This window comes from Neomonachus schauinslandi, chromosome 3, assembly GCF_002201575.2.
Source record: "Neomonachus schauinslandi chromosome 3, ASM220157v2, whole genome shotgun sequence".
NCBI classification, from domain to species: domain Eukaryota; kingdom Metazoa; phylum Chordata; class Mammalia; order Carnivora; family Phocidae; genus Neomonachus; species Neomonachus schauinslandi.
This window is the reverse complement of record NC_058405.1, coordinates 56,555,403-56,582,809: the sequence shown is the minus strand read 5'-3', so window position 1 is coordinate 56,582,809 and position 27,407 is coordinate 56,555,403. Positions and strand designations below refer to the sequence as shown.

The following is a 27,407-nucleotide window of genomic DNA, read 5'->3' as shown; positions in this document are numbered from 1 at the left end:
TTAAAGTGAATATTATAAAATGAGCATTCTAAAATATACTGGAAACTTTAAAAAAAAACCATTGTATCAGACCCATTATAGTCCATCTTATTAATACTTATATTTAAGTATCTCCAAACTACTGGATTATTTCCCTTTTCCCAAATATTTGCTATAAAACACCTTCCCCCTCACAATCTTTGTTCATATCTCTTTGTCCCTCAGGATAAATTTTTAGAATTTATTTGAAAAGTTTATATATTTTATAGGCTATAGCCACATACTACTAGGATGTCTTCTAGAATGGTTTTGCCAATTTACTTTCCTACTAACAGTTTAGATATTTCAAAACCTCACCATCCTAAAAAGTAAATATTTGGATCTCATCTTATAGATGAGGACACTGGCGTGCAGAGTAGTTCTATCTTACCCAGATCAACGGTGTTGGCGCTGAGTTCAGAACCAGCAGCCAGCGGATCCCAAGTCTGTTCTTCTCACCGGACAGGCTGCTTCCCCATTCTTTATAATTTCACACAAATGCACACAATACACACACACTCTCTCTTGTCCCTGTTTCTTCTCACTGACTCCCCTGGTTTAGGATGTGAAACTCAGCCCTTTAAGGAATACACCTTGATTAGGCATTCACTAATAAGCCAAGCTCTGAGCCAAACATTAGGGAGAACTGGCAACATAAATAATCCTATTTTTAACCCACCACTACCTCCCTCTACATACAGAATAAAGTCTGGGCTCCTCAACACAGCATTCGAAGGCATCCTCAGCACCATCCCGCTGCCCCTCTGCGGGGTCTCAGTCCCAGCTATGCATCAGAAGCGCTGGCAGTACTTTTGAAAAGTGGAAATGGCCAGCCCCCAGCCTCACAGGTGGAGTCGGGGTACCTGTGTTTCGAACGTTCCACAGCGAAGGGAGAGATCATCTCTGCCTGAACCGTGCCAAGCCCGCTCCACTCCCTGTGACTCCCTGCCTTTGCCTAAGCCTTTAATTCAATCCAGAACTTGCTTTCTCCTTGAAAGGGCCAGTTATTAAAGGCCCAGATGAACGATCCCAGGCTTCACAGACGCCAGCCCAACCACCTCCCTGTTTCCATCTGTGGCCAGGCATTTACTTAAAACACTTAAATCCATTCCACTTACAAATATCTACTCAAGGCAATCTCTACCACAGTTTAAGTTCTTAGAAGGCAAGGGCTGTGTCTTGTTCATCTTCATATCCCCCCGAGGTGCACTCGGTAGATCTTCCCACGCTCTAAGCACTCAATTAATGTCTGCAGAACCGAAATGCTTTTCAAATCAATTGCTGAAGATTTCCAACCAAACTGACCCGTCACTCTTCTTTTAGGGCCAGCCGATGTTGGTGGTGACCCATCCACTGGCACTCTGGGACGCACTAACCACCATTGTCATAAATTCCCAAAATGTGGTGTGGTTTCCATGTTCACCATATTACAAGACCACATCATCTTCATATTTAAATCTCCAGGACCCCTAAACAGTTTACCAGGAATAAGCTTGGGGTATATTTCTCTAGTGCTAAAGTAGTTAGGACCTGACACCGGGTATACTGTTTTACTGAAAAATATTTTGTCCATGGGAATTCCATTATCCTTTGCAAAGAAACCAAAAAATAGATCTCCTGCATATAGTGCCTATTACTGACAATGACCAATTCAATTAAAAAAATTATCTTGTGACCCAAATCTTTAGAAATATATTATTTAGTTAACATATATTTAGCATCTCAGAAACAAATATGATAGTATTGGATAAAACAAATCTTTCTTTTTTGGAAAATATCCCTGATATTTCTCTAAGTCAGGAGTTAAATCTTAGGCAATATCAAATCTGCACTTCTATCATATTTCTGTTTTCTAAGAATTATACCAAAAATCCCCATATGAATGTCATGAAGGGTAAGTAAATTTCATTAAGGAGTAGCAAAAGTAGGAAATGATCTCAATCTCTCCAGAACTGTGACTCTTACTTATGGCTCTTGTGAGAAATTCTCTTTTTTTTGGTGGCTAGACTGAACCCAAGCGGTGCGTACAAATATTTTTAAAGGTGAGATAACATACTCAATAAATTAGTACACATTATTCACACATGAACCCTGGGCCAAGGAAAGACACGCATACCTGTTGGGATCTTGCAGCAAATCTACTGCTTCTCTCAGTTGTTCAATCATCACTACATCCATGTCCTGGTCTTTGGATGAACTTATTCTGTAGCATGAACCGGGCATAAGAATGAAAATGATTACTGGAACGTGGATATTATCCAGATTCTTAAGAGCAAACGTATAAAAATCCATCTAACATATAAAAATGATTTTGACAAGCTCAACACGATAATGAACAGGTGTCAGTTCCCTGTGGAGTGGATTGCCAGAGGGCAGCTGAGGTGGGGCTACTGGGGGGGGGGAAGCCCAGCTCTGCTATAAAATAGCAGCTCACACAAAGTCTCGATGCCCACGGGTTTGCATCTGCTCCTCTATAAAATCAAGGCAACGGAATGGCTGGGTGGTTCTCACACTGTGCTTTCATGAGCCCGGGGGGGGGGGTGGGGTGGGGGTTGCACAGGGGTGCCCAGCTGCAGCAGGTCTGCATGACTTCTGGCTCTTCCCGCTCCAGAGCAACCAATGTGGCTCGGTTTTATTGCTTTCATACAATATGGGACTTCACTGGGGGATAGTGGTTCTCAGTGCAGGTTCTTTATGCAGCAAAATCATCTGTGGCGCTTAAAAAAAAAAAATGCCAAGCCAGATACTGGGGCTTGGGCTTTTTATTAAGCTCTACAGGCAAGGTTGAGAACAACAGGTATAAGATTATGAATGGGGTTTCCAAAGCTTTATAGACAGATGGCCCTTGAACGACACAGGCTCAAATTGCATGGGTCCACTTATACACAGGTTTTTGTTTTTGTTTTTTTCAATAAATATATTGGAAAATTTTTTAGAGATTTGTAACAATTTGAAAAAATTCACAGATGAACTGCATAGCCTAGAAGTACTGAAAAAGTCAGGGGAAAATCAGTTATTATTGTAAGAATATAGTATATAATACACATACAAAATATGTTAATCGACTGTTTATGTTATTGGTAAGTCTTCGGGTCAACAGTAGGTTATTAGTAGTTAAGTTTGGGGGGATTGAAAATTATAGGCAGATTTTTGACTGCGCCCAACCCCTGCATTGTTCAAGGGTCAGCTATAGTTTAAAAAAACACTCTCCCTGGGCGCCTGGGTGGCTCAGATGGTTAAGCGTCTGCCTTCGGCTCAGGTCATGATCTCAGGGTCCTGGGATCGAGTCCCGCATCGGGCTCCCTGCTCCTTGGGAGTCTGCTTCTCCCTCTACCTCTCTCTCTCTGTCTCTAATGAATAAATAAATAAAATCTTTAAAAAAAAAAAACACTCTCCCTATAAAATCTCTTTCCCCATAATTCTATGATTCTGTAATCAAACTAGTCCTCCTTGACATTACAGAAATATATTCAATGAATAGCTGATAATACTGGACAGTGATTTGAAAGGAACTTAGCAATGTTTTTAAAGGTCAGAAAAGATCTGATCATGGTTACTGCTTTCCACTACAGAACATGAGCCAATGTGTTTCTCTAAATGGAGAAACTTTTTTTCATATATATATTTATTTATTCATTAGAGACAGAGAGAGAGAGAGAGAGAGGTAGAAGGAGAAGCAGGCTCCCAAGGAGCAGGGAGCCCGATGCGGGACTCAATCCCAGGACCCTGAGATCATGACCTGAGCCAAAGGCAGACGCTTAACCATCTGAGCCACCCAGGCGCCCATAAGTGGAGAAACTTTTTAACAATATAGTAAATCCTCACTCAGGGGAAATCCCTCCCAAGGTATGAAGGAAGATCCAGGCCTACATGACAGATCATGGAAAACAAAATCCTGGGAACCAAAAATCTACTGTATGCCACATGGTTCAAGCTCAATTCCCCTGGAAATCATTCATCATCTGATAGATGACTCATGCCCTCCCCTGTAAAGCTGGCCAAGGAAATCCTCAGATGCAATCGAGCTGAAGGGCTATCTCTATCTGATGTGAGATTCCTTGGGTTCAATCCCAGCCCTCTGGGACCTTAGGACAGTCTCTCTGTGCCTCAGTTTTGTCCCATGTGAAACGAGGGATAACAATAGAACTTATCTCATAGGATTGTTGTAAAGATGACATGAGTTACTACCTGCGAAGTATTTAGGACAGTGCCTAGCACATGGCATTTAATAAATGTTATCTATTACAACTGTTAGACATGGGACCAAGACGTGAGAGGCATATGGTTTTCTCAGATCTTGAACCTGAAGACAGTTCAAGGTAAAGCGTGACTGGGACTATATATTGCTCTGGGTCCAGGTGTTGGTTTCTTCAGACAAATGGAAGTAAGCTAGAATCTCCAGTGTAGGAATTTTACCTAATTTCCTGAATCACATTCTATCCACAGCCTCCAGTCAGATAAAACTCTAGGCCAAGGAAGGGGTCTGACCTTGTACTGTGACAATAAGCATCTGACAGAGAAAAACTTGCAACTTATTGATATAACATTGGGCGAGACTATCAGCTTGCCCAAAGAGAAGCTGACCAAAATTCTATCATGACAGGGCTGCCTTCTGCTTGAACCATGAACTTTACAGGATGGTGGCTCATAACCAGGCCCTGGGTACTTACATTCCCTCAGGTTGCCAGTGCGTGTCCTCTTCTATCCGTAACAGTTCTTCACAGTCCTCAGCCCTATCCTGTGGACAGAACACACGGGTCTTCTGAGAGCCACTGGCTATCAACGGTCCACAGTCAAACCCTGCCCTTAGGCCACGTTCACACTAGCATTACTCTCAACAGCCAAAAGGTGGGAACAATCCAAGTGTCCATCTACAGATGAATGGTTAAACAAAATGTGATCTTTACATACAACGGAATGTCACTGAACCTTCAACAGGAAGGAAGTTCTGACACATGCTACAACAGTGAACCTGCAGGGCATTCTGCTCAGTGAAGTCAGTCAGTCACAAGAAGCCAAATACCATAAGATTCCAGCTCTGTGAGCGACCTACAGGAGTCCCTCACAGAGACAGAAAGCAAAATGGTGGCTCCCAGGGGTGAGGGGAGGAGGGAATGGGAAATTAAAGTTGAACGGGTACAGTGTTTCCGTTTGACAAGATGAAAAGAGTCCTGGAGACAGACGGTGGTGATGCTGGCACGACGTGTGAATGTACTCACCACTGAACTGCACACTTAAATATGACAAAAATGGTAAGTTTTACGTTACATGTATTTTACCACAATTAAAAATAAAATAAAATTTAAAAAAAGAACAATAAAAAAAAATTAAAAAAAAAAAAAAAAAAACCTAACCCAGGACCCAAGTACCTTTTAACTTAAGAGCCAGAAATGTAAAGTTCTATTTCTTATTGCCCTCTTAGCACCTCCTCACGTTCAGATTCCTCTGTTAGTTGGGCTCGTCGGTCACATGAGGAAGCGCGTTCTACTGTTCGTGAGAGGAGGCGGGTGTGTGTGTGTACACGTGTGTGCGTGTGTGTATCCTTGAGGAAAAAGAAAGTGTAAAATAATGAACACAGAAAACGCCTCCAGTTGCATCTAATAGTTTCACGCATACCGCACCCAGATCTCACTGAAATGTGCCCCCCCCCACATACACCGTTATTTTCCCAGATGAACGTTGTGACGGGCTTAGTTAGCACAGTGCATTCCACTGCTAAGACTTCCATGTGCTTCTTGTCCACTGTCAGCTCTGACACAGAGCCATGCTGCCTTAACTCAGCCTACAGCTAGAAAAGAAGCCACCGCTGAAGGGCAGTACATTCCTCAGGCAAGGAAGGAACAACAGACAGACCCAAGGACTGTCTCAGACCCAGCCCATTCTCCAGATACATCACTGAGAAAAGTCTTCTTCTGAGGAGGTGCCTAGCACTGGATGCCAGCCTCTGGCTTAAAAAACACTCAGACTTTTATTAATTATAGATATAGTGCCTAGTAAAGTAAACACAAAATTATTGTGTCACTATCCAAATAAGAGTGAAATTCATGGGTGAAAATATACTACCAGAAATGAGCAAGAAAACATGTTCTAATCTCTCGTTGTTGGGTTTCAACTACAGGAGCCAAGGGTATTTCCTTCTAATTTTCAGTTTCATAATAAAAGAATAGCCAATAGTATAAAACACCACTTTTTTTCCAATATGCAAAACAGGGCTGACCGATTCCTTTTGCTAAGTTACAGGGTTGTACAGTTCATCCTCATTATTTGTGGGTCCCATTTTTATGAATTTACCTACTCACTAAAATTCATTTGTGAATGAATCAATAAATCAATACTCGTGGGGATTCTCCAGAGCGGTGAAAACCTTGAGTCCACAATATGTGTGTGTTCCCAGCTGAGGCTGAACAAAGCAACGCTCTGCCCTCTCATTCGGACCCAGCTCAGCAGCCATCAAAGCACCAACCTCAGGAAATAAGGACGAGCACCTGGAGCTCACACCGGCTCTACCACAGGAAGCCCGGGACCATCATTCTCATGAGCCTCAGTGAAAATGAATTTTATCCAATTATCTTTGTGATTCCTGGGGGCCACAATCTGAGCCAGAAGGACTGGCAGAAACACACCAATCATGTCTCAAAGTGGGGCCTTCACCACGAGCGTTAGCAAAGGGCTAGTTTTTCTCTATTCTTTTTTGCTGCTACTATAATGAAGGTTCAACCTGAAAACACAGTGACTTCATCCAACCTTTCAACACCTCAGTGCAAGGATAAGAGCTCAGGAATAAGTGTCCTCAGAGTGACCTTCCAAGACAGGACATTCATTTCTAGATTTTAAGAGTCTCCACTTTTCTCTTTACACTATGGACATACTCTCAAGAAAAGCATTCACCTAGAATACATGGAAAAGAACGTGAAACGGTCTATTTTAACTTTTAGTGGATGGTGATAGTAATGCTGACATGTCTGCCAACTTGCACTGAGAGGTGGAAAGCTAAGTAATCACTGAATATAAAGGAAATCACACACATGTACAGCAGACACACAGAGAGGTATGACAGGGACCAGCTCCTACCTTCAGAAAATAGACACCCCAAGCTTTAAGAAGGTATAGAAACTGGAGGAAACTGGCAGTAAGCTGACATTTAGGTGATGGATTGGTAACCTTGAACTTAAATTCTAAGGCACCAAACAGAAGGAAATTTTTTAAAAATCAGCGGATCCTCAACTTGCCTTAATATAGGTTATAAATTCTGAACGGAGAACATCTGTTCCATCAGTAAATTGGTCTCTTTCTTCTCCTGAGTTGTCATTGTCACCCAAAAGGGAAGGCTCTGGTTGAAATTCCTGATGAGAGTCCCCTATTAGGAAAATGTAGAGAAAGACAAAAAGATGGTTTCATGAAGAGATGAGCAAAGCACAGACGGCCCTCAAATACCATTGGACTATTTTCAGTCACTGCTCCTGCCTCTTCTGGAGGTCTATGAATGACCCAACTTTTCTCTTCCCTGAAAAGTGGGATGAAAAGATGAATAAAGGAGGAAAAACAGAAAAAGAAATAGAAAGCCCCCCACCGCCATGGTGAACTGGAAAGTTAAGGCCTCTTTATGGCTTCATCCCTTAACAAAGAAATGAAATCTCCTATAACTTTTTTAAGAAACAGAGGAAAGCACGTTTGAAAGAGGCAAAAGGAACACCAAGCAGATCTCTTCTCCATGATCTGCAAACTGAAAAGAACCAAGGAGGGCCACCTTTAAGGACTCCTATCCAGCAGAATACTCACTTCTAGAACAGAGAGGAAAAAACTCACTGGTGACAAATTATGTAATTCTTTTATTTTAAAAATTTGCCTAAGACACTACCTCCTATACTGTATAATGTCACACAGCTTATCTAAGCTAATAAAATGGCAGTTTTATTTTTGCATAGAGTATACAGTGATTTTTTTTTTGGACAATGTATGGTTCCAGTCATAACCTCACATACATGTAAATGCTAAATTTAAAAACCTGAAGGTAAAAAGTGAAAGCAAACACTAGACATTGAGTTGGTTCACACAGCTCTCCCATCACTAATGAGAGCATTTTTAAACTATTAGGGAGATAATCTGTATATTAACCTAGTTCTACACTGTTCATATATCATGAAATCATCTCTGCCACAAATCATTAAACACAAATCATTCACACTAAATGAAATCATCTCTGCCACAAATCATTAAATTTTAGTATTTTCTTTAAAAATCATTGAATAAACAGGAGCAGTAAAAAAAAAATACTGCCCTAATGTAATCAAATGAGGGCTTCTCACTAAGACATGAAATATATTGCTAGGATTTTCAAGGTATATAGAACATAAAGTACTTAGTGATCACTTGGTGATTGTTAGAGAACCACAGAATTTGAGAGCTACTGAAGACCTTACATATTACCTAATCTAATCACCTCACTTAAAGGTGAGAAAATTAAGGTCAACCGTCTTGTCTAAAGTCAAGTGGATTCCTGGGCACACATCTCAACTACATTTCCCATCTTCACACGTGACCACGTATCCAAGCCTACCTTATAAGTGATGGGCACTCCTAGGCTCAGTTCACTAAAAACCTCCTGTGAGCAAGCCTCCATGCTTGGCCAGCTTCTGCCGTAAAACAGGACTTGGGAACTTTGGAAATCTTGTGTTAAAGATGGTGGAGTCACAGCATGAAAGCAGCTTAGGCCTTTAAATCATTGCTTGGAGGGGAGCTGCCTGTCAATCATGAACTCCCATGCAGACTTGATTTGGACTATGTTAAGCCAATGAGATCCGGGATTTTATGTGCTCCAACAACTGGTGTTGCCTAATGTATCTATACATCAATATCTGCTTTCCAAGAATGGATTTAAAGGCTGGTATATAAATCTTCAAAATGAGAGCCACTCTACTACTTACTAGCTGTGTGATCACTGGCAAGTTACTTAAACTCTTTGAGCCTTGGTTTACTCACCTGTAAAATGGAGATGATTAGAATATCCATCTCAGAGTTCTGAACTTTAAATGAGATCACCTTCACAGATTAGCACAGAGCCTGGTGCACAGGAAATGCTCAATAAACTTTAGCTATTACCAAGGCCCTATTTGTGTCGATTGTAAACACAATATTTGAAACTTAAAACAAGCACGTTCTCCCCATCTTTCATTCTCACACCTTTAACTGGGCTAAGGCGATGGCAGGAGTCCTCCTTGACGATCTGTTCTTCTTCCATGATGTTCGACATCGGCACATTGAGGCTAACAGCGTCTTCATCAGAAGGCTGAAAAGAAACAGTGCACTGCTTCATTCGCGGGACAAGCATTATCGATGTAGATTAAGAGAAAGCTACGTGATAAAAAAAATACTGCTAATTCTCAAAAACATAATATTGAGTAAAAGGAATGAGATACAAAGAACAATTCCACTTACATAAGTTCAAAAACCGACAAAACTAATCTGTGGCATTTGGCGTCAGGACAGTGACTACTCTTGGCTTGGAGGCTGGATGTGTGAGTGGGCTTTCTGGGGTGCTCGTAAAGCTCTGTTTCTTGTACTGGCCATTGGCAATGTGGGTGTGTTCCACTTTGTCAAAATTCACTGAGCTAACACTCAAGTGTTTCTCTGTACATATGTTTTGAGCTGAAATTTTGTCAGGTACCTGATGGCATTTCCAACCTAAGAGCAATAGTCAAAGCACTAAGAAGGACTATGTTATACCTGACGGAACAAAGGAGTAACTAAATATACAATCACACTAGCCCTAAGACTGACTGATCAATCCTTGTCACAGTAACGGTACTCTGAAACCTGACGACAACACCAATTTCCCAAAACTACATTAAGGTTTCATGGGGCTAGTCACCAAAAGCGGGCAATATCTGTGACAATATCTCATTTATTCACAGTGCATCTTATGTGCAACATGAAGCTCCGGTTTATTTCCCTGTGTGAGACTGAGGAATATATAGGCATTTCGGCTGCATCAAATACATAAAAGTGCTGAATGACCGTAGTGCTTAAAAGGACATGTGTTCTGTGCAGTTTTCAGAATAAGCCTTCGATTTGGTAATCAAAGTCAGTTGTCTCTGGGGGGCTTGTTTCCCACACTAGCTAATGAAGTTTATTCAGATAATCTACGATTCTGTGACTGATGAAATATGGAGCCTCATTTACTTTCCTATGTCTCCATTTTCGTGTTGCTATTTAGTGAAGAGCTTTCCAAATCACAGGGATCATGAACCTCCACACAACACATCTCAGCGACTCGTGGGCTGCTCCTAAATTCCTGAAGCCGTGACTTTCAGAGTTCAGTGTTCATTTACCTTTGGACACGTGCACAAATTGTTTAGAAACTGACACAAAACAAGTGTGCATTTCATCCATTCAACAGATACTCATTCAGATTCGGCCGCCAATTTTTTTTTGCATGTTTATCCTGACAAAAATATGTTTTAAACTTCTTAGAGACAAATGCTAAATCAATCAGACAAGGGCAACAGCCAAAGAAAGGGAATGAGATGTGCTTTCTGAATGCCACAATGAAACAGAAGTGGGGAGCAAGAGAAACTGACCATAGATGGTAACGTATTTGCCAGACAAAGTGAAAATAGAAAGCTACACTGGATAACTCAAGGCCCTTTTCCTTCTAAAACACAAACTGCTTGGAGGTGTCCTCAGGTAACGAGGCTACAATGTGAGACAAAAAAAAAGGCCAAAGGGAAGAAGCATGCACTGATTCTGTCGAATATAACCCTTTTTCTAGTCCTTCCTGCCACCTTCCTCCCATCTTAAAAACTTAGCAAAATTCCAAAGATATGCGTCTAGTTAAAAGGGAGGAAATAAACCCTTGGCCTCCTTTTGGAATGGTATTAGCATGCTACTTGTATTAAGTGAGAACAAAAGGATAATGAAGTTCTTTGTGTGATGTTTTATTAATGAACTTAATTATCCTTAAAAAACAGATAAAGGATAAAGCAGAGTCTGTTTTAATTTCATAGAAAATAAGCTTAGGGTGAGTAATTTCTGAAATAATGGGACATTTCAGGGGACTTAGGAGTTTTAATAAAGCTAAGGGGGCTGAATTAAATACAACTTATAAAGCAATGTGTTGAGTATTTTCTCCCCCAGGGAGCTACAGTAAACTATTCATGTGGCTTCATGAGAGTAATTTTCTTTTATTGAAATTGGCCTTCTCTTTCTGCCTACAAACTCCTTTTGAAATGTTCTGTATTAGAAAGATTTTAAGGTATCCTAACTTTTTAATACATTGCTTTATAAAGCATTTCGTAGGAAATAAATGCAAATATCTTAGCTACATATTAACCCTCAAAGACCTGAAGAGAACAGGGAAAAGGCATCTTTCTTGGAGTCACACACAGTACAAATGTGAACTCCTTAAATGGGGTAATTGACTTATTAATTACATCTTCAAAGAGTAGTATAATGTTTCAAAACTCAATACCTACAAAAACTCAATAAATTTCCTCAGAAGAGAAGACCTGATGATTCATCTATCCCTTACCCCAGCTATCCCTTCCAGCTCCCCTGCTCAAGAAACCCCATTTAATGGTATATTAGTGAAAGGTTTTGGGGACTGTAACTATAAGTGACATAAATATGCTAAATGAGCTATTTATAACCACTTCAGGAAGCTCTAGTGTGGGAGGCCTCTTAGCTTACAAATAACCCAAATTTATCCAGTTGTCTGAAAAGAACACAATCGAAGAGTTTCAGGAAAACAAATACTGCTATAAAAATTATGGCTACTTAAAATGGCATTTCCTGTGGGTAAACTGCTAAAATGCAATGCACATTTGCGTCCTGAACATTTATGCATGCGAATAACTTTTTTCCTAAATTATTCTGTCACTTAGAAACAAACACATTTATAGAAATGCCTCATGGGCACCTGCACACCACTCTTCGTCATTTCATATTTATGAAACATTCAAGAATATTCTAGGTAATGTGAGGAGTGTGGTGGAAGGGGAAGGGGAATAGGGATGCTTACAAAATATTAAATATGCAGCAAAAGCTAAAAACTTGGGAGGATTTCAAATTGCTTTCACGAACATAATCACACATTCTCACACAGATGCATTAATGCCCTTTACCACAGAGGAGTTCAGGAATGCAGGCAGATTTATCTAGCACAGAAAGAAAAAAAAAACTAATCACAAACTTTACCTCTGTGGCAGATAAACGTTTATCTCCATTATCACTTCCGACACCCGAATCAGAATCCTTCTTGCTGGGATAGATGCCAACAGTACGGAATCCATTTAGAAAAAATTGAAATCACAAAGTTCACAACAAGATACATCAATTTCGAATAATGACTTTTGCTATACAAATTTTATTATTACCATAAGGCAACAAATCAGCCCAAAATTAAAGGAGGTGGAGACAAGGGCCTAATAATCAGATATTCTTTCTAAACAGAGGACAAGATAAATTCTTTGTGTTCAGGGTTACTCTAACCAAGTAGCCTGTTCTTTGAAACAGTTAACAATTTTCTTATCTTATGGATTCTAGTGTCTAAAAAACCAAAAACTGTCTAATTGCTTTTACCTTTTCTAAGAGGCTTTTACTCTTATGTGGTTACTCTCAGTAATTCTGTAAGCTTTTATCCAGTGACTAAACAAATTTGACGTTTATAAAAATAAAATAATGAATACATATTTTAAGTATTATATAAAAGGTACCATTAGAGTAGGCTGAGATTTTAAGTCACCATGTTTTTTAGTAAAAAGCGAAGCAAAGGTCTCTGCAGTGAAGGCCCCTCAAAACAATCTGTGTTCAGTGTGGGAATTTTGTTCTTTGACAATTCAAGGCCCAATTTATGCCATAGAAAGGCCAAGGGCATGTGAAAGGACTCTAACACTTCCAAAAAGGAAATGGCACAAACTATGCATGCTGCATTTTTAAGACAATTACAAAACAAAACCTGCAGTTTTTCTTAACAATGTTCTGGAGGCAGATTAAAAATTAATAATTAAAAAGACATGCCTGAGATTGATACGGTTGTTTTAATTTAATTAAATTTAATTAATTTTAATTTAATTGACTTATTTCTGATAAGTAAAAAATACCTATATCTATATTATAGATTGCATTTATAAGGATATATATATATGCATATAACATACATGTATGTACGTATACATATCCACATGCACACACAGCACACACAGTACCCAGGAAAGACTGATTATTGACTAGAATAGGGAAGATAAGATTTGCAAGATGCCAAAAGGTTATCAACAGCACCTATTTACTCTCTCTTATTCCAAAATGCTGAAACACTTGAGGTATAAATCTGCATCGGTTAAGTGAGGCAAAGGGATTTTTGGAGTTACCTACCTGGAGGCCCCAGCCTCAGCAAATTCTAAACCGGGGCTTTGAGTGACTTCAGTCACACTCACCTATCTTCCACGTGCTGGTGGAAATGTGGCCTCTCGATCGTGTGGAGATCAAGGGAGTCAGCTGTCTTAATCTGACATGCTTGTATGCTCAGATACTTGAATATGTGCACTTTGCCCTTTGTGCAAATCTATGGAGAAATTAATAATACATATTTGGTTTTCAATGACAAAACAAAATGTAAACACTCGACATGGAGGCTCTGTATATTTAATTTTTGCATTTTCATTTTAAGTAACACTTCAAAAATACACGCCAAATTTGACCTCTCCAAAACACATGAGAATTTAGGCAATCATTTCTTCCAAATTCTACTTTGAATAGAAAACCATCCTAACAGAAATGTGTCTAAGTCTAAATAGTGTAAAAAAGTAGAGAAGTCAGATACCTGACACGGTAACTTTCCAATTCTGGAAGGATTGATTTTGTTCCCACACAGTTTAACAGCTGAACTTGTAACTTATCTCTAAATAACCAACAATCATATGTGAAAATGTTTAAACTCCATTTCTCAGCTCACATGAAAGTATGGAATATATTACTCCTTTGATAAGCCGTACACTCCATGAAGGCGTTTCCAATGTGTGTACAAATGCTAACCTAATCAAACATATAATCCTAGGATTAGAGTGATCAAGACAGTGAGTGGAACGCTGGTGAACGGACTGGACGTGGCAGAAGACAACTGATGGTAGTCGGATTCACCCAAGGTTTCATCTTTCGGAGATTGTGATCATGTCTAAAACAATATTAATTCAGCAGAATATCAAAGGCCCAGCTCTGCTGAGAGTTTCCCATGCAGGATTGATAGCACATCCCATGGTGAAACAGCTTCGCTGCCATCCCTCACCTGTGCCGGAGGAGACTGCAAAGGGTTGTTCTCAAGTAGTAATACTTGCAGCTGTTTCATCTGTCTAAAACAAATGGGAATCACGAGCACTTTATTGCAGGAAAAGTCAAACTTTACCAAGGGAAGATCTACTAGTTCTAAAGAACAGGGGGGAAAAAAAAAAAGAAAAAGAAAAAGAACAAATTCAGAAAGCAATAAGATTAAATGGCTAAACATTCAAACACTAATTCTCTGCTTACCAGGAAAAATATCAGTTAGCATAATCAAAGCAAGGTATGCATCAGGAATATGTGGTATGCGTATAAAATATTTTACTAAAGGGGAGGGGGAAATCTTTCATGGAGAGCACAATAATTTTAAATTGTTGTTAGTTCTGGTAAGAGCTAGAAACACACTTGACATTTACAGTATCTGTTGTTTAGAAAAGCCTTTCTTCCAGCAAAACGATCACATAAGCCATACCACACAGGGTTAGGTTTCATAGGACATGTTTATGTTTTAACTTCAATTGTGAGCTTATGAACAATGTGCTAATCATAAAATATTCTTATCTAGTCAACGTATCTGGGCTGGCATAATCTCAGAACTAGTTACAAGAAATATGTCCATGGTTTTTTAATTCCACTTTTTAAAAACTAAATGCTATCTAATTCAGAATTTTGCAGTGCACCCTGTAATCCTGATTTGATGAGGCTCAATTCTACTGCTTTTAAAAAAGTCTTCTGTAGCTCCACAAACAAGACAGAACATTATATTTAGCTTAAAATCCCCACCCAGTGGCATAGTAAACACTCAGTAATTTCAAGCACTCCAACCGACACTGGCAGCTACAAGGAACGAAGTCAAATATATTCCATAGAGCAAAGAGGCTGAGGGACACCAGACATGTAGAGGGACACGGGGCAAACCGGCAAACCGCTAAGATCTCTGCGTGAGACACTCTGGCGGGGTCATGTCAGAAGGGGCCTCATCATGTTTATTACAGGACTTGATAAGGGGTGAAATACAGTGCTTTCAAAGACGCAAGACGTTCCAAAGTGGAGGATAGGCAGGCACTATATAAAGTGACCTGCAGTGAGAATTAACCCAATTCCTTCTCTCCCCCTAGTATGCCCTAGGGTTTTCACCTGACTCAGCTATGCTACTTCAAGTTCCACAAATAAAGATGCTCTTAGCAACCAGTATCTCTTCTCCTATTCACCTGGCTCTAGGCCTCTGGGTGTGTAAGGGACTTTCCTTCTTTCATGCTTTAGTGAATTACGTTGTATTTAAAAAATAGAGTCAAGTTGGCTCAAGTGCTAGAAGAAAGGCAGAAGAGCATCCACCTCCGCAGGTCCCAAGCTCAGCTCTCTGTGTCAATTGCCCTGAGTAATTCACTGCCCAAACCCAGTCCCCACCCCCTACCCCCAACAGCGGGGTGAATGATTTGCCTCACACCCTACTCATCCTGGAGGTTGCCTTGATGATGCCTTGCTGTGAGCAGCAGAAGGTGAAGGAGAGAGGGAGGAAGAGAACCTGGAGGACAGCAAAACAAGAAAATCAAAGGAAAAGGGAAAGTAAGATCCCTTTCACTTCGTAGTTTATTTCTAAAACAGGGCTAAGGCTTAGAGGGATTTATATACGAGACGAATATCTCCTTGCTGTAACCCTTAGTGATATTAATCCATCTCTGAGACTGTTAATTTTACTCACTAAACTTAGGTTGGCAAATTAGTGGCAAAATCTAACTGGAGTCTGGATCTTCAGCAAGTCTTTGCCGCTGAAAGTGAAGACTTTTAAGCAAGACTGAGGGCCAAGTTCCTGGCAGCCGTAGCAGGAAGGGGAGAAGAGGCAACTTAAATAAATAAGGTAAATAAAGTAAGAATGGTTTTTATAATGACTGTTCCTGTTAACTGCAGTTTGGAACACAACTACCATCTTAGTTTAGGAAAACGAGAGCCTGGCAGTTTCCTAACAAGAAAATGGGGGTGGGGGTGAGGGGTGATGATAACTCCAGCCCAGAAATGGTCAAAAGAAACCAGGCAGGAAAAGGGAGGAAGAAAAAAAAAATCCCAAGGAATCTTCTGTTGCAAAGAAGGTCAATGACTGGCTCCTTTAATCTTAACTCTGTCCATTCTGGTCCTAGAAAAAACAAAATATGGTCTCCTCATTGCAGTATTTGTAGTAAAAGCACCACAAAATTGATATGGGTAATTAGGCCACAGACTTGTTTTCCCTCCTCAGATTGAAAGCATACGGGGAGGGGTACTCACAGAGGAAAAACAAGTCAATATGGAAAATCTTTAAATGCACTGCCTGAAAGCACTATCAATGCTCTTTTGTTAATAGAGTTCTCCAGAGTGAAGCAAAAAAGAAACCTGATATTCAGGAAGTTATAAAAAAAAAAAAAAAAAAAATTTTTCCAGTAAACTGAAGTTTTAGCTTTGAATATATTTTAAAATATTAAACCTGAGAAAACACAATTATGAAAAGGATAGAAATGTATAACTGATCTTTTCAAGGGAAAGGAATGCTCTTAAGGTAAGAGCATAGAGAGTGCTGAGAGAAAGAAAAACCTTGGTTTGCAGACACACTGTTTACACGTTTCTAGACTATTACAGGCAACCGTGAAATGACTCTCTTACATTTTTCTTTTGAAAATGAGAATCTGATGTTCTGTAATGATTTTTCAATGATTAGCATGAGAGCTACATTTAGAGGCCAGTTTTCTTTAATGCCACAAAAGGTTAAATGCTTAGAAATGTGCTGTTGGTAAGAGTGTTTCCCCTTTGCACTTGCTCCAACCAAGAAAAACAATTTCATCCATTCAAAATGGATTAGACAATGACAGAATGAAAAAAATCAATGTTTTCATACCAAGTTATCTCAAGCAATAAAGTAGTACATCCTTGCGCTGAGACAGTTTCTAATTCTACTTCTTTAAAATGCTGGTCAGTGCAAGAAAGGTGACAGATGGCAGGTAGGCATTCAAACCTCCCATCTATAAAGCACATTGCATTTTATAAAGTTCTTTCCCTTCCATGAGCTTCATCTGCCTGCCTTCAAACCAAAGATCAAGATGCAGGAACAGAATAATAAAAATCAGGCAGTTCTCAACTAGCTGCAGTTGTGTCAGATTAACCAAATGCTTTTGTTTTTGTTTCCAAATATATGCTTTTGCTTTGAGGTATATTTTTAATTATATATTTGAAACCCGGTATGCCTCATGGCCTTAAATGAAACCGATGGAAATCAATGCGATCTTTGAAAACCAGAGTACGTTTTGGGGGAAGCATTCAGTATTCTGCTCATCAACTCATTCTGATTCAAGTCCAAATAACAATCCCAAAATAGGAAATTCAGATCCACCATTATCTACAAAGCTGCTTATCAAAGTTCTTAATGGTGCACACTTTCTGAAGAAATGTATCTTTTTATTTGAACTCAAGAGTCGATGTCTCAGAGGGACATACTGTAGAAGCCCACAGGTGCAGGGAAGGGTCTGCCTGAGTCTGGCTCCTGAGCAGGGATGTCTGAGAGGGCAACCAGTCTCAGCGCTGAGGTTCTGGAGGATCCTTGCTTCTGGCCTTTGGGAGACTCACCAAAACTACCAGTGACATTAGTCCAAGTACCACCTCAGCAGGGGTAGAATCCTCACCTGAAGCATGTATTATAGACCGAGGGGTGGTTCCCAACTAGGGTGACCAGATGCTCAAAGCCAGAAATCTTAACAGCTGGATCTATAACACCAAGCACATCACCTAAAGTGTTGGCTCGACATTCCAAAACATCACACATACATACCAAAAACAACTCATGTTGCCTCCTGTTATGAGCTGAATCGTATGTCCCCAAATTTCCTATGTTGGAGTCCTAACTCCCAGTACCTCAGAATGTGACTGTATCTGGAGATAAGGCCTTTAAAGGGGTCATTAAGTTAACATGAGGTCATTTGAGTGGGCCCTAGCCCAATATGACTGGTGTCCTTATAAGAAGAGATTAGGACAGAGACACAGAAGGAGGATGATGTGAGGACACAGGGAGAAGAGAGCCATCTGTAAGCCGAGGACCAAAGCCTCAGAAGACACCTTGATCTTAGACTTCCTGCCTCCAGAATTGTGAGAAAATAAATTTCTGTGGTTTAAGTCACTCAATCTGTAATACTCTGTTACGTGAGCCTGAGCAAACTAACATACACACAGCCTCATATGGGGGAATGGCTGCATTGCTGTACTCCTCGAGACAAATTAAAAGCTGAATATTAACTTTTCTGGTATCAGCATGTGAAATTCATATAATTCATATTCATATAATTAATTAATAATTAATATCATTAGGCATACCCAAACATGACTAGACAAACTACCTTCTTCACATAAGTAAACAAACAAACAAAAAGAATAAACATCTCCTGCTTTATTCTTTTTTACCTTGTGGTAAAACTTTAAGGTAATTTCTTCTGACATTCAGTTCCCGTAGAGATTTCAACTGACCTATCTGCTGGGGCAAGGCCGTGATCTCGTTGCAGCTGACGTCCTGCATCAAAGGCAAAGGCAGAAATGATAAACACCCTTTTCCAGGAAATCAAGCATTTCATGTGAAACCTTCTTAAGGAATTTAAATATGAGGACAACTACTCAAGTACATTTTTATCTTGGTCTGTACATCCCTGGCCAAGTAAGGCTTAGCACAGAGAAGAAAAAGAAAGTGCACCATTTTGAACATCCTTTGAGGAAGAAAAAAAAGAAGAAAGGAAGGATGTCTGGAGCATTCGGGGGCTACTTTGAGGGCCTCGCGCCTGCTGCGTTCATGTGCTTCAATCTCATAATTCTCGAACCCATGAGACAGTATTCACAGCTTAATATTTACAGTCAGAAAAACGAGGCTCAGGGAGGTTACGTCAGGTGTCCAAGGCAGTTAACACTTGGAACGAATGCCCACCCACTGTCAGGCCACTATCCCACAGTGCCTTGAAATAGAAGGTTACATATCCTACTTACCAAACACATTTTACAGTGAGAACCTATGACTATTAATGCATCTTTTGGGATGCACTATTTATGTAAGATGGAGTTCTTACTGGAAGGCTGCGAATATTGTGGGCCTAAACACCTTTAAGTACATTTTATAAGCAAGACTGTGGGGCATGTGGATGATGTCTTTTTTTGCACTGAAACACTGATATCCCATTAACCGTTGATTGGAACCACCTTTTGACACGTGCAAAATGAAAGCTATGACATTTACAATGTTATTATACTCTCCCCCATCCACTCTTCCTCCTTCTCTGGAAGCTCTGCTCTGCTCTCACCCCCCACGCCAGCTACTCTCTAGTCCAGAGCAGCATTCTCTCTCATGAGACACTATAATGGTCTCCTTGAATGGTTCCTTACATGGGTCTGCTTCCCAGATCCATCATTCACAGAGCTGCCAGAGTGTGCATTTCACCATGTCAGTTACCAGCTTAGACATTTGCAACGGCTCCTGGGAAACCCATGAGGTAAAGTTTCCAACTCTGGGGCAGGGCCCAGAAGCCACACACAGTTCAGGTCTGCTTCTCTAGCACCATCTCTCTGAAAGCCCTCCCTTGCGTCCTCAAGCCATGTCATTACCGACTGCTGTCACCAGCGTGTGCCAAGGTGTTTCATGGTCCCAAACCTGTTCAGGCTCCTCCCTGTCTGGTATGCCATTCCCCAATATTGTCCTCTTGTCCCACCTACCTCTTTCAAGATTTAATTCAAGGCTTGCTCCTCTCTGAAACTTTGTGGAGGTTTCTCCCATTTATCGCCCTCTGAACTAACACCCAGGGAGAATGACCACTTTTCCCTCTGTGGCCCTATGCATAAACTATTACAGTATTCATATGCTCACACATTTGCCTTCTCTTATGAGCCTGTGAGCTCCCAGATGGAAGATACCGGGTCTTATCCACTCCATCTTCCTGGTGCCGAGCAGAATGCCAGGTATGAAGTAAGAGATCAATAAATATTGGATGAAATTTCTGAAGTCCATTCATGTTGACACTCTCATTCTGCCTCACAGCTGGAACCCCAGGATGCTCCAACATACACACCAATCCCTGGCAGGTCTTGCTTGAAATGGCAGAATCACAGATATACTTGGGCTAGGTTTGATCCCAATGAGATTGAGTCTTTAAATTCCCCACATCACTTGTGAACCTGCAAAAATTCCCCCTTTCACAAGGCAGCAGAGCAGTTTCACATTCACTCAGATGAGAATTCACCGTTGACCCATCCCCAGCAACCCCAGGGCTCATGTAAGAGCAGGACTATGCAGAACGCAGGGGATCACTGCCCTCTAATCTCTTCTCATCTAAAAATCCTCAGGTGACCCACCAATCTGGCAAGGTTACAAGGCTGCTAAATAGTATCACTTGCCAAAGAGGAATAAAATCACTCCTGCTAAAGGGAATGGAGCAGCCCGCTGTAGAGGCTGTAGATTGCACACAGTGTAATCAGCCGTGGTACCGCTCGGTGCTCTGCATCGGACTGAGGTGAGGTGGCGTGTGACAGGCTCACAACACTAGGTGTTCAAGGACATCACCCCCAGGCTGGCTGTTGATGCATCACTCCTGGCCCAGAAAGGCCACATAAAATTCCATGAAAAACATCCCTAGTGTTTAAAAACAAAAACAAAAACCCACAAGTATATCTTCAGAGAAATAAAAGTCGGAGGAAGTAATTATAGAATTAAAAGGTCCAGAGATTTGTTCAGTCACTTGGAGCCCCTCACTGAGTCAGTAAACAATTCTGCCTCTCAGCATATACTTCCATATATGAGAAATAAAAAGGGAAATGCTACCTTTTCCCAATTACTATGGCATCTGATCAGTCACAGATATCAACAACCAAATCCTTTCAATGAAATCTTTGTCTTTCTTCGCCTCAACCAAGTCACAAATAAGCAAGAGGTACCATTCCATTCTCTTTTAGAAGAGCCCTCACATAAAGTGTATGCATGTAAGCCCCAGAAATATATGAGATTAAACCATTCTATTGGGCTCACAGACAGGCACAGTCACGCTGGTGATGGTTGGCAGGAGGGAAGGGGGCATGGGGGAAGAAATAGTGGGAATTTTCCGTCTCTAGAGAGAAGTTATGTTTCTGACATCTATAGTAAGTTTTTATAAGTCTGTGAGCGACCGCACGAGAAAAGACCCTTTTTGCAGTTTATGGGAATCAAATTTTTGATATGAAACTGACAATTTTCAGAAGTTTCAAGGACAGAATTCTTTTAAAAATCATTCTTTTCTTTTATGATTTATTTTGAGAGAGGGGAGGGGCAGAGGGAAAGAGAGTCCCAAGCAGACCCCTGTTGAGCATGGAGCCTGATACGGGGCTCGATCCCAGGATCCAGAGACCACGACCCGAGCCTAAACCAAGTCGGATACTCAACCAACTGACCCACGCAGGCGCCCTCCAAAAATCACTCTTTAAAAAAAAAAAGAGGGGAGAGAGGGAAAGAGAGATAACAAATATTTAGGCAGCTTATTCACAGCATAAAGTCTCATTCAGTCTTATCCTATTTCTTTGAGGGAACTATATTCACCTTGCATTCTGTTGATTACCCTCTGGTTAGCCGGAAAGGGTATGCCTGGTTCCCTAAATATAAGGGATTTATTTTTTCCTAACATATATTTCTAACATAATGGCTTTATCAAGGAAAATCAACTCCCTTCAGCTGTATTTAAATGCTTATTTACCAGTAAGGAAAGCGGTTACCCAATTGACACTTAAAAAAACAAAACAAAACATAATGATAAAGAGTTTTTCCTTCTGACCTACACGACAGGACATCTGTAGACAATTAGAAACACAAAGTCCAATTGTCCATTCACATTTTGAAGGGTGTATAGTGAAGGCCAAGTTATTTTAATAGTACTCTGTTGTCCGTTATTTCCTGTCCTGCCAAAATAATGAGGGGAAAATGCCCAGGCAGATTTAGCATGAAATCGAGGTAAAGACTTTTTTCACTATTGTATAATCAATACTGTAGAAACTATGCAAAACTCGATTGTCTCCCAGTTACTGAACCTTGCTAAATTTTAAAGAGCCATGAATTTCATCACAAAAATAAAACCCCCCATGTCTTAATTAGCTGGGGAATGAGGAGGAGGAAAGAGAGGATAATAGTCTAAATGCTTTGGGTAAGATGTTTCAGTTTAGAACATGAAAAAGCAATATTCCTAGAATGGTCCAGTTCTCTAGCACACGTCTGTCCACGTTTAGCCTAAGGTATGGTTTTTTAAAATTCTGAGTTCATTTTAAAAAGATAACGGTTAGGAAAATAAATTTAATAGATAAATAACACCAATGCCTCATACTTCTGCATTTAGTGAGAATTTCCCAAGCTATGAATTCCAGATTCAGTGGCTTCTTTGAATAGTCAAATGAATCCCTTCTGAATTGTCTATTAGCCCCTAAGCTATATCTTAGAAAATAATGATTGCAAGCTTCAGTGAATCAAATTACCATATATTTACTGTTATAATATTGCAAATGTACAGGCAGGCCAAAAAGAAATAATCACAAACATGTCATAAATATTTACTAATTCTTTTTTATACAGAAATGAACCTAATTATTAAATATTAACATAAATACTCAAACTTAAGTTTTTATGGACCAGCCAGTCTAATTTAGTTAGTGAGATAAAAAACAAAATAGAAAATTTTAACTATGACTTAAAACATACTTTTTTCTCACTGGTTTAATCAACATGTTTTTAAGTAACCAAAGGAGAAACTTTAGAGTCATTTCATGCCAGTCCTTCCAGGCAATAAAGGAAGTCTCTAGAAGTGTTTAATGCACATTGGAGACTAATAGATTTTTGTTATTAAGTGTTAGTTGTTAATTTACCTTCAGGATGCAGAAATGACAAGGATTTAAAACATCAGATTAATTCAGGGATTATTAAGCTAGATAATGTTCACTTTCAGAAAATAATATTTAAAAAAACAAAAACAAAGTGTTTTTTAAGGAGTAACCTCTAATGAAAACCAACATGTCTACTGCGTATTGGGTCAAGATGATCTTGGTTAGGGAAGATGTCCAGTGAGACCAGGCCACCCTGTGAAAATGCACACGGTATTCTCATGAGCTACCTTGCTCTGACTCTCCGGTTTTCAAAAACCTAATGTGCTTATACAATTGCTGAAGTCGTATTTTCATAATAAATGTAGCTCTTTATTTAATTGGAGGAAATGCGAACATTCTGACAGGAAATTCAAGATATTAATTCCCATCATGGGATCACGCTCTTTTTTTGGGAAATGTCTGTTGTATGATTCACTGTGTAACTTTAAGTAAATGTCTTAACCTCTCTGTGCCTATGTAAAAAGAAGTGGCAAGATTAAAAAAATTCAAATTTCCTTGGGATATTGGGAAAATCCATTTATCACAACAGAAATAATGAAGAGATTTTGAAAGACAGATACTTAACTCACTTAGGAATAATGTCAATTTTGATTTCTTAGCAATCAGAAACCTCAATGCCTGTAGTCAGAACTTTTCTAAGAAAAATCAATATGTTCATTAAACTCAAGACTTTTTCAAGCAACTCCTGGTATGATAAATTACCACCTCCCAATGCTTACTGGATGTCTTCTTCCAGTATAAAACTCTACTTCACACCCTTTCACATATCCACAAACATCTGTCCTACCCCAATGCTCTTCAGCAGAATGGATCTTAAACAAGCCATGGATATCCAACTGTCCCACAGAAACTAGAGACGTTAGGAGGTATCTCCGGAGACTACAAATGGAAAAATGATTATGGCAGATACATGAATTTATATCTCCCCTACACCTAGCCCAGAGGTTGGAATGCTATGGATGAAAATGAAGAAGGGATTTTCCTCAGAAGCAGGCCAATACACCCTCTGTCTATAATCAATGCTCGAATTCAAACTCCCCACACAAACAAACATTTCATGAAAAGAGAATAAAAAATGAGCTGTCTAGTCAGAGCCAGACAATGCACCTTTCAATCGTTATTACTTGTGTCAGGGCTCTGTTAGCTTTTCAGTGGTAAGAGCAGGTTTCTGGATCACAGATGCTAAGTTCCCTTACATGGAGGTAAGAGCTGGAAGCCACAACTTTCACCGCCTGAGTTGGAGAAAGACAAACTGAAAGAAACCACACAAGGGCTAGAGCACCTCTGGACCCCAGGACGTCAGCATGCATAGGGAACCATGAGGAAACTCACCTTCACTGTGCTCTAACTTGGTGTGCTTTTCTTCACAGGTGTTTGGGAATTATAACACAGGCCATTCACATGGCATCTCTTACCAAATATTCAGCATGCCTTTTCCTTCAGGCATGGTTTGACAGTAAAGGAACCATGTCTCCAAATGTTAATGTGGTTTTAATGAGTGAAATAAGGGTTAGTCAATACCAGAATGTTCTACTGACCTTCCCTGACTGGCTGTAGGTCCTCCGTGAGGAAACTTCCAGACAGACACTGTCCCTATTTTTGTAACATTCATTCCCTGATTCACTTTTGGCTGTTTGTGCTCTGCCCCAACTTTAATGGGAAAACCAATGCAAGGTGAACCAGGAACTCAACAAACAAACAAACAAAACATGGCCCCTCTCATGAGACACGTCATCTAGAAGAAGACGCAGCAAGCACAGCTGTGTGGTGCTGTTGACAGGGTTGGGGCTTTCATCACACAGAACTGGTTTTCACCCCAGCTCCACCACTCCATAGCCCCATGGCTTTGGGTAAGTAATTCTGAAACTCAAATTTGTCTACGGAATATGGATATGATATCTACCTTGCTGAGTTACTGTCAAGATTATACAAAATAATCCATGTCATGTACCTAGCAGAGTGCCAGGCATATAGTAGGTGCTCAGTAAACGCCAGGGCTTTTTTTCTTTCTCTTACAGAAAGAACACCCAGATACAAAGACTTACAAAGCAACATATGAATTACAGCTACAGCTCTGAGAGTACGAGAGAGACAGAAGTAATTCAAAGTGGCCAAGAAAGTCAGAAAGGTCTAGATCATTCCCATCAGAAATGACCCTGGAGGGGCCAGCTCCACAGAGCTAGGATTCCTTAAATTCTCTTGCATCTGAAACAACATGGAACTCTATCCTGGCTTCTTATGGATTCAAAAAAGGACATCTCAGTAGATGTTACTTAATGGCTTCTTCATGGAAGGAGGAACAATTGAGTTCCTTTGTTCTCTGCACAATCTCAAATGGCTAGACGAGCCGATCTCTGCATGGCATTGCTTTTTGTTTTATTTTCAGATAACTGTGATATATATAAGATGGTAAGATGGTGTTTTCCAATTTTAGTTCCTCTTAAAAATTAGAGAGGACTTCTTCTTTCTTGCAGACAGCTAAGGTGCTTTTGTTTTTGTTTTTCAGGCCAGTGATGACTCTGGAATACTCACACTTGGAAGAGAAGAGGGTTTACAACTCCATTTAGGATACTCTTTGAGTCTAATGTGAAATTTAAAAATATTTCTTCCAAAATAGCTAAACAGTGCTCAGAGCCTGATAAGTGGAGTGATTTTATCAGCACTTAATTGGCTTAAGGTACTCTGAATGCTTGAGGGGGTGGGTGGGGAGGAGGTGGCTCTCAAATTTTTTAACAAGTTGGTTACCATGTAGCTATAAAACAAAAAGTCTCCCAACCAAGTCTAGAATTACTCCAGGCTCTCCAGGGAATGTCTTTCCAACTGATAGCTAAAAATCATTTGACATGGTTACCTACAGTAGCACTACTATTTTAAGCAAAAAGAGATGAAAGATAAATAAGAACGGAACGGAAACGAATCTTTTTGTAGTCTGTGACCTTAAGCAAGGCCAGTCCCCTCTTGTGGTTAGATAATGGCAACTAACTTAATATTCACCAAGGTCAGAAATAAATGCTTTTCTCAAAGATCATGCATGCTCACACAGTTAAAGAACACAAGCTACAGAGCTGCCCCACCCGCACGTGGCTACTGAGCATGAGAAATGTGGCTGGTCCAACCTGTGAGATGTTGGCAGTGTAAAATATACACAGGACTTCAAAGACTAAATATGAAAATAATATATAAAATACCTCATTAACTTTATATTGCATACATGCTGAAATAATATTTTAGCCATCTTGCATAAAATAAAATATATTATTAAAATTAATTTCACTTGCTTTTTTAAAAAATGTGGCTAACAGTGCATTTAAAATTAGATTTGCTGACAGCAATGAGACAACAAAAAGAAATACAAGGCATCCAAATTGGTAAAGAAGAAGTAAAACCGTCACTATTTGCAGATGGCATGATACTCCATATAGAAAACCCGAAAGACCACCAAAAAACTACTAGAACTGATAAATGAATTCAGTAAAGTCTCAGGATAAAAAGTCAATGTGCAGAAATCTGCTGCATTTCCATACACTAATAATGAAGCAGCACAAAGAGAAATTAAGAAAATAATCCCATTTACCATTATTCCAAAAATAAGATACCTAGGAATAAACCTAACCAAAGAGGAAAAAGACTTGTACTCTAAAAACTATAAAACATCGATGACAGAAATTGAAGATGACACAAAGAAATGGAAAGATATTCCATGCTCATGGATTAGAAGAACAAATATTGTTAAAATGTCTATACTACCCAAAGCAATCTATATATTTAATGCAATCCCTATCAAAATACCAACAGCAGTTTTCACAGAACTAGAACAAACAATCCTTAAATTTATATGGAACCTCAAAACTCCAAAATTGCCAATGCAATCTTGGAAAAGCAAAGCAAAGCTGAAGACATCACAATTCCGGACTTCAAATTACATTACAAAGCTGTAGTAATCAAAACACTATGGTACCCACACAAAAACAGACATATAAATCAATGGAACAGAATAGAAAACCCAGAAATAAATCCACAATTATATGGTCAATTAACCTTTGACAATGCAGATAAGAATATCCAATGGGAAAAAGACAGTCTCTTCAATAAATGGTGTTGGGAAAACTGGACAGTTACATGCAAAACAATGAAACTGGATCACTTTTTTATACCATACACAAAAATTCAAAATGGATTAAATACCTAAATGTGAGAGCTGAAACTATAAAAATCCTCAAAGAGAGCACAGGTAG

At 39.7% G+C, this 27,407-nt stretch overlaps 1 protein-coding gene across 3 annotated transcripts in view; it reads right to left on the bottom strand.

The window, feature by feature from the left end:
• Positions 1-27,407, bottom strand: part of LRCH1 (leucine rich repeats and calponin homology domain containing 1) — a 191,099-nt gene that overhangs the window by 44,728 nt on the left and 118,964 nt on the right. For all 3 annotated transcript variants that reach the window (XM_021697827.2, XM_044913553.1, XM_021697828.2), the window contains exons 4-11: positions 18,706-18,811; positions 14,297-14,433; positions 13,449-13,576; positions 12,211-12,274; positions 9,199-9,304; positions 7,248-7,375; positions 4,689-4,756; positions 2,135-2,221 (exon numbers count right to left, since the gene is read on the bottom strand). In XM_021697827.2, coding sequence (XP_021553502.1) covers positions 2,135-2,221; positions 4,689-4,756; positions 7,248-7,375; positions 9,199-9,304; positions 12,211-12,274; positions 13,449-13,576; positions 14,297-14,433; positions 18,706-18,811 — 824 coding nt within the window. The remainder of the gene's footprint in view (positions 1-2,134; positions 2,222-4,688; positions 4,757-7,247; positions 7,376-9,198; positions 9,305-12,210; positions 12,275-13,448; positions 13,577-14,296; positions 14,434-18,705; positions 18,812-27,407) is intronic.